Source organism: Triticum aestivum, chromosome 5D (genome assembly GCF_018294505.1).
Source record: "Triticum aestivum cultivar Chinese Spring chromosome 5D, IWGSC CS RefSeq v2.1, whole genome shotgun sequence".
Lineage (NCBI taxonomy): Eukaryota > Viridiplantae > Streptophyta > Magnoliopsida > Poales > Poaceae > Triticum > Triticum aestivum.
The window spans coordinates 81,843,847-81,852,011 of NC_057808.1; the positions used below are offsets into that span (position 1 = coordinate 81,843,847).

The window sequence follows — 8,165 nt, forward strand, 5'->3', positions numbered from 1 at the left end:
TCGTGCTGAAATTTTTCAAGCTCTTGGAGCATTTGTCAAAGTTCGCTATAAAAATAGTTCAGATTCTTTTAAACATTTTTCGAGATACTGTTAATCCCTATGAGCTCGGATGTAGAAGGGCACTTTGGCCTTTTGCGTGGTTATTAAGAGAGCGCGATCCCAATAAACTGAGCGACCGGTGCACCACGTTTCCCGCCAAAGCACTTCCACTCCACACCATCCCGCGCCTTGGCCTCGCCCCATCTTGCATGCAAGCGTCGAATGCCATGGAAGAAAATTCCCCATTCCGCACTTGCCTTGCTTCCTTCGCCCTCTGCTCCACGAGCGCCGGCCACCGATGTCGCTGGCGGGGGAGGTCGTTGTCAACAGAAGCCTCTACTGCTTCGAGCACAGCTCCGGCCGCCCCACCTCCTCCGGCGTCTTCGCCGGCGACGACCCCCTCAAGTTCTACTTCCCCCTCCTCCTCTACCACATCTGCATCATCTTCATCCTCTCCCACGCCATGTACGCCGTGTTCCGCCGTGTTGGCATCCCGCTGGTCATCTCCCAGATCCTCGTACGTACGCTCTCGGCTCTCGCTCCTCCATGAATGCCATTGTTGTGCGCCATTGATCGAGCTAGCCTCTGGTTGATTGATTGGTTAATTACTAATTGCACAGATGGATCTCCATGCTATGTATAGGCCGGCACGCTGCTGGGGCCGTCGATCCTGGGCCACTACCTCCCACACATCGGCGAGGTCTTCGCCACGCCCGAGGGTTGGGTGCAGATCAACACGGTCGGCGGCTACGCCTTCACGCTCCATATCTTCACCATCGGCGTCAAGACGGACCTCGGCATGATCGTCAAGTCCGGGAAGAAGGCCATCGCCATCGCCGTCCTTGGCACCGCCGCTCCGCACCTCGCCATGTACGTGACGGCCCTCGCGCTCAGCGATCGCATCCCCAAGCAATGGACCGACACCTTCCTCCTCACCAACCTTAACTCCTGGTGGTCGCTCTCGGCCTTCATCGTGGTCTGCTGCACGCTGGATGACCTCCACCTTCTCTCCTCCAAGCTCGGCCGCCTCGCCATGTCCGCCGCCCTCATCGGAGACTTCGCCAACACCTTTGCCATCGCCGGCGTCACATCCTACCTCCTCCAGGCAAGCCCCGAGGAGAAGCTGCAGCGGATTGGCTTCGCCTCGTCGCTCTCATTCACCGTCTTCATCGCGCTCATGGGGCTGGTGGCGCGGCCGGTGATCCTGCGGCTGATCAGGGACGTGCCGGAGGGCGGCATCCTCTCTGAGTCCCGCCTTGTCGCCGTGCTGCTCATCTCCATCACGTGCAGCTTCGCCGGCGAGCTCCTCGGCCTCCACGCGACGTACGGGCCGTTCATGCTGGGGCTCATGCTCCCCGGCGGCGCCCCGCTGGGTGTGACCCTGGCGGAGCGGCTGGACCGGCTCGTCGCCGGCGTGCTGACGCCGCTGCTCATCGCGCAGGGAGGGATGCGGATGAACGTCCACATGATCACGGACGCCTCCACCTGCGGCCTCCTGGAGGTGTTCTTGGTCGTCGGCATCGTCGCCAAGTTTGTGGCGTGCATGGTGCCGTGCTTGTACTGCCAGATACCGGTCCGGGAATCCGTGGCCGTCGGCCTCATGATGAACTTCAAGGGCATCACGGAGGTGGTGTACGCCTCGGCGTTCATGGACTCCAAGGTGCTGGACGACCAGGCGTACGCGGCCTTCATGATCAACGTGCTGGTGGTCGGCGCCGCGACAGGGGCGGCAGTCAAGTACATGTACCACCCGGAGGAGAAGTACGTGGCGAACCAGCGGCGCACGGTGGAGAGCAAGAAGGTCGGCGAGGAGCTCCGGGTGCTGGCGTGCGTCCACTCGCAGGTGGACGTGGCACCGGTGGTGGCGCTGCTTGACGCGGCCAGCCCGACGCCGACGACGCCGGTCTCGGTGTACCTCCTCCACCTTCTGCCGCTCGCCGGGCTCACCAGCTCTGTGCTCCGCTCCTTCAAGCACAGCGACCGGCACTGCGTCCCGACGGGGTCCAAGGCCACCGAGTCGGAGCGCGTCGTCAACGCCTTCCAGTTCTTCGTGGACCAGCGGCAGCAGGGCTCCTCGTCGCTGCTGCCATACGTGTGCATCGCGCCCTACGCCACCATGCACAACGACGTGTGCACCGTCGCGCTCGAGAAGCGCGCCATGCTCATCATCGTGCCCTTCCACAAGCGCCTCGCCATTGACGGCTCCGTGGAGCCCACGTCGCCCAACGCCGGCGCCATCCAGGACACCAACATCAACATACTCAACTACGCGCCCTGCTCCGTCGCCATCCTCGTCGACCGAGGCAGCCTCTCCGGCGTGGCCAGCACCGCGTCCATCGACACCATCGACGGATTGTTCCCGCATCGCGTCGCCATGTACTTCCTCGGCGGGCCGGACGACCGGGAGGCGATGGCGCTGGCGGCGTACATGGCGGAGGACGCGCCGATCGGCCTCACCGTGTTCCGGTTCCTGCTGCCGATAGAGTGGCAGCAGCGGCTGGACCCCGAGGAGGACGAGCTGGACGACGAGGCGACGCAGGAGTTCGTCGACCGGTGGGTGGACGACAACCGGGTCATGTACAGCCAGCACACCGTCGGCGGCTCCCACGAGATGGTGGACGTCATCCGGAACACGAGCGTGGCGTTCGACCTGCTCGTGGTCGGCCGGCGAGCCGAGAGCGTCGAGTCGCCGCTGACGGCCGGCATATCGGACTGGAGCGAGCACCTGGAGCTCGGCGTTCTCGGGGACCTGCTCACGTCCGCCGACTTTGGATCCCGGTTGTCCACGCTGGTCGTGCAGCAGCAGACCATGGCGGCCGCCGGTGAGCTGTACCCCGTTTGAGCAACCATGCAGCTTAAATTCCTCCAGTCGTAATCATATTCAACTACAAGCTAGCTGTGTTTGTAAATTTGTAATCGTAACCTCATGTAACATCTTGGAGGCTAGGTCCTACTGTATTTGACAGAGATTCAGTAATAGAAATTCAGACAATACACAAACTGAGATTGTCAAGAAAGACTACTCAACAGACCTAAACCCAAGTTCAACGCTTACATACGAACGGATCACTTAAATCCAAATCACGGACATTATTGATCATCGAATAACAGCGGAGAAGTCTGTCAGTTTGAAAGTGAAACCGAGCACCTCTTGAAGCCCGTTTCTCCAACTGAAGCTCCTTGCGCTGTTCTGCTAAAAAGGCCCGGCAGTAATATTCGGTGTCAACTTTGAATGACATCAACTCCAGCATTCTCGCGTTCAGTATGAAGAATGTGGCAAAGTTAACTTGCGCCCTGATGCCCCGATAAAATTGCATAACTACCGTCTTTAGACGAAGGTCAAGACACTTGATTAGGTCCCGGTGTTTACGCTTCCACAAATTCAGATCCCCTGATATCGACTGAAAGAACAGATGTGATGAAAACAATCAGCCACTTCAGAGCACGAGCAGATCCAAAAGAGGAGCTGAAAACCATGAATACTAATGAAGAATTGTCACCTGCTGAATGTACAACTTCTCCAAGCATGGAAAACATCTCAACAACTGAAGTGTCGTGCCTATATCCAGACAAGTAATTCTGACATACAAGACCTTGACAGCGCCAACCACCGTCGTGTGGCTATCACTGGGCAATCGCTTTATGAAGCATAAAAGACAACACTAGCATACAGAAGTGCAAATTATATGCAATGTCTCTGAAATAAAGCTTAGAGCATACTGAAGGCGAGAAGTAGAGAGCTCACACCTACCTGAAGAATTGAGGAACTGAGGTACATCTCACCATGAAGGGAACCTAAGGTTTCCAGCTTAGGCGCGGAGATTATGGATACATGCAGGCCATCAAGTATATCGACACGGAGCAACCTCTCAAGGGAAGGGGCATTCTCGATGATGAGTTCTCTGAACTGCGGCTCATCTGTCTCATGATCAGAAAGATAACGATGCCGCAGACGCACACCTATGCTTATAAGGCTAAGGGAGTTGATCCGAGCGCATTGGAAACCAAAGCTGTAGTATATCAGCAAGCACTCCAAGGCGGGGCACCTGGCAATCAGGCCACAGAGCGTGCCCTCAGAGATGCTCACCCGTTCAAGCGCCAGCTGCTTAAGTTGGGGGAGGTGAAGCCCTTGGACGGTGCTGTCCGGGAGGAGGCATCTCCCGATGGTGACAACACGGAGGGTCGGTGAAAAACGGAATGTGGAGGCAGGTGGCGGTGCCAACGGCCGAAGCAGTCGTGGCCGACAGTTCGAGACATGGCAGAACTCAAGCTCCTGAAGCTGGTCGAGGGCGGGGGACCGGAGCCAGGCGTCCACGGTTGCTGCCCGGTCCTGGAGGTAATACGCGGGGATGCGGAGCCGGCGGCCGGGCCCCGGGTGGGCGGAAATGATTCGCGACACCACGCCGGTGAGCCCGTGCTCCTCGTCGGGGAGACGACGGCAGTCGAGGTTGAGAGGCGCGGTGCGCCAGATGTGGCGCCACCGGGACGCGAGGATCTGGGTGCGGGCGCCGTCCTTGGTGCGGAGGAGGGAGACGATCTCACCGAGGATGGGGTCGGGGAGGTTGCTGATGCGGTCGACGCGTCCATCATCTTCATCAGCTGCGGGCGGCGTCTCTGCAGGGTCCAGACAGGGGGCTTCAGTTGCCGGCGACGCCGGCGTCGGCGGCGCCTGTGCCTCTTGGCGGCTGTTGACGGCCGCTGACTTAACTTTCTTCGAACTAGGACCGCCCGGCTCCATTTCCATGGCCGGCGGCCAGCGACCCGGATTGGCGCAGAGGAAGTGAGCAAGGCGGATTGGTGCAGAGGGTTAGGAGTCGCCGGCGGCGGCGTAGAATGTGGATATTTTCGTTGAGGGCTGCGTAGAATGTGGATGGTGGTGCGGATACGGCGGCGGCAAATTTGACAAATTTGACACATAGACCAAATCAAATCACAGAATAAACTGTCCATGAAACTATTTCACGCGGCTGATCCGTGGCGCCTAACTCTCAGGCGCTGCACTAGTGCAATGCCTAGGAGCTAGCGTTGCACTGTATAGTGTGGCGCCTAGCTCTCAGGCGCTGCACACTGACTTAGTAATTTTCGGATCACACGGGTGCGACGCTGGCCGTGTAGCGCCTATCTGTGAGGCGTTGCACAGTGTAGTGTGGCGCCTTCGTGTCGGGCGTCACACAAAAAAGTCAGCCGCGTGAAATAGTTTCACGGACGGTTCATTTTATGATTTGATTTCGTTTATAGGTTAAATTTGTCAAATTTGCATACGCAACGGTGTGGAGAATTTTGCGCGTGGAGGCCTGGAGCCCTGGAGCGTGCGCGTAGTGAATCAGCAGAGAAATAGGCTCGTATTTGGTTACTTTTTGGAATGGTTGGCTCGGGCTGGCCTGGCCATTTATTTGGGCTAGGCTAGTTTTTACGTGTATATTTGGTATGACAACATTCGTAACTATATTACCCTAAAAAAATTAGTAATTACGTATATATGTATTCATACTCGGAAAAGGTATCAGGTGAGTCAATACCACCTTACACTACCATGCAGTATGTGTGGTCAGCTATTTCATGTTATGAATATTTGATTTGAATGATGTAGATCATCACCTTACGATATTTAATTATTAGCAATAGCGTAAACTTGTTGCTAATAATCATAAGGTGCACATAAACAATAATGCTATGGTATGATCTTTGCAAGGTCAATTGACCAAAGTAAACCGCAAATAAGAAGTTGCGGTTAGGGATAAAGGGACACACCGGAGAGGAAGTATACCGGTCTTCACTTCTTAGAGAGCTAATCATAGTTGGAGTGGTGGGCGTTACCACGAAGACACACCAATAATACAAAGGCTCACCTTCTTCTTAAAATATCACCACAAAGACAATTCCCAACCACTAGTGGTAGACCTTGAGCGGCCTCCAAACCTTCGCAACTTTCAAAGGAAAATCACAAGTCAATTCAGCACTGAAGACTAAACCGTTTAGGAGCTTCCAACCTCCAAGAGTAACATGAACAAAGGGAAAAGCTCAGAACTTGCTCAAATCATGAGTTGCTTTGGTCAAAAGAGAGACGAGGAGTGGATCTATGCTTGAGTGGGGCCTCTCCCAAAACTCTCAATAATCCCTCAAGAAATCTTTGATGTGGTGTGGAGGAATAAGAGAGGGATATATCCTAGTTCTAGTCAATGTATGTGCTGGTTAACCCCCTCATGAAAGGGTGGCGGGGTATTTATAGTGGAAGAGCAACTAGTCGGTTCGAGCAGAAATAACATGGCTGGATAGTCCGGCCAGATGACGAGGGGGTGACGCATCAACCGAACAACGAGGAAGAGCGAATCAAACGTCTATAGAAGAATGGCATGTCCCACCTCATGGCATCCTAAGACAGATCAGGGAAGCGAGATACCGGAGGCGAGGGATGATGAGTGATGGGCAGTCAACCAAGAGGAGTGTAACATCCCAAAATTCTAAATTTTGGAATGTTATATTAAATAGATAATTTTGATTGATTGTTTGATTGTGCCGTGGTTGCTTGTGTGAAATTGAGTGAAATTCAAAACTTTTTGAAAGTTAAATGAGAGGGAATAAAAGGATTTTCCCAAACTTTTGTTTTGCATTTATGATCTCCATGAATTCAAATTCTTTTCAAATACAAAACCCTAGAGAGAAGATGAAATGACTTCTTCCATTTAAATAAATGAAAAGGTTTTTTGAAAATATTTGAATTTCATTTCAAAATATTTCAATTCAAAACTTTAAGCAACTCAATGGTTTTCATGAGAGAAGATAAAATGACTTCTTCAAATCATATGAAATAGGAGTTGGAAGTTTCAAAGAATCAAAAATTTAAAGTCCCCTTTGAAATTATTTTCAATTTGGAGTTATTTGGTTTTTATTCAAATTATTTTTCTCCAAAAATAAAATATATGGAAAATAGGGTAAAATGATTCCCTACAATAGAAAATTGGAGAGAAATAAATTTGAAATTATTTTGGTATTTTTAAAATAAATTTTATTGGGTTTTATTATAGCTGTAGCACTCTTTGTTTTACTTAAACTTTTGTGGATTTTATTTGACTTTACAAAAATGTTTACTCTGTAGAAAATAGTTTTCTGAAAATTTTGATATATTATATGCCTATATAATATTTTTATTTCTGTTGTTTTTATTATTTTTGTTTGTCTGTGTTTAAAAAAACAAAAAAAAAGAACTTCGGGCCGACCGAACTGGGCCGCGCCCAGCCCAGCCGGCCCAGTGCCTAGCCTCACCCGACCGACTCCCTGTCGGAGTCCGGCCGGCGCACGCCATCCGCCGTCGCCGTGGCCGACCCGGCCACCTCCGCGTCGCCTTGCCCCCTCCTATAAATATCGGGCCCTGTCTCTCCCTCCTCCACATCGCCGCCGCACTTGCCAAGCAGAGCCGCCGCTGCAACGCCGATGTCGCTGCCTCGCCGCCGACGCCGCGCCGCAGCCGCTCCTCTCCCCGCGCCGCTCGCCCCTGCCCACGCCGCGCTTCGCCGACTCCGTAGCGCCGCTCGACCCGCCGGAGTTCGCCGCCGCCGACGACCGCCGACCGAACCGGTATAACCGCTGCTTTGACCCGGTTTATTTAGGGTTTTCTCGGTTTTTCCTTTAAAACCGGTTTTTCTTATTTAACCTAGTTATATAGTGAACGTTGGCTGGTTAGGTCTTCACAGCGAACGGATTCGTTCGTTAGCGTTCGGTAGAATTTTTCCTTTTTCTTTTTATTTTCGGCCAGGGACCCATCCATGAATATTTTATTTACAGATTAGTCCCTGATCTTAAAACGACCACAACTTTTTACTCGCTTGTCCAAATCCAACGAAACCAACGCCCACTTCTTCGTTATGATCCCCTCTATCCAGTAAAACAACTTAAACATATTTTTGAAAGTTTTAAAATTTGAATTCAAACAGATTTGTATTTGAACTTCGTTTGATCGTAACTTGAGTTTTATAACTCCGATTTACTTGTTTCTTTTTGCTAATTGAAGCTCTTGACCTAAACTTTCTGATAAGGCAAAATTCACTTAATTTTGGTACTATTAGAAATTGTTTTCTGTTGCAAGAGTTAATTGCTTGTTTTCGAAGTTTTCCGAGATCTTTTCTTCG

The 8,165-nt window shown here is 52.3% G+C and overlaps 2 protein-coding genes across 2 annotated transcripts; one reads left to right on the forward strand and one right to left on the reverse strand.

Annotated features, from left to right (window-relative positions):
• The first annotated feature begins 247 nt into the window (after nucleotides 1-247).
• Nucleotides 248-3,043, forward strand: LOC123119583 (cation/H(+) antiporter 15-like). The gene is made up of 2 exons (XM_044539441.1): nucleotides 248-556; nucleotides 683-3,043. The coding sequence occupies exons 1-2, from the start codon at nucleotides 338-340 to the stop codon at nucleotides 2,879-2,881; spliced, it is 2,418 nt and encodes an 805-aa protein (XP_044395376.1). The 5' UTR covers nucleotides 248-337; the 3' UTR covers nucleotides 2,882-3,043.
• Nucleotides 2,914-4,903, reverse strand: LOC123119585 (F-box/LRR-repeat protein At3g26922). Its single transcript, XM_044539442.1, has 3 exons — nucleotides 3,791-4,903; nucleotides 3,540-3,701; nucleotides 2,914-3,440 (listed from the first exon to the last, which is right to left on the reverse strand). The coding sequence occupies exons 1-3, from the start codon at nucleotides 4,781-4,783 to the stop codon at nucleotides 3,084-3,086; spliced, it is 1,512 nt and encodes a 503-aa protein (XP_044395377.1). The 5' UTR covers nucleotides 4,784-4,903; the 3' UTR covers nucleotides 2,914-3,083.
• Between the last annotated feature and the right edge of the window lie 3,262 nt (nucleotides 4,904-8,165).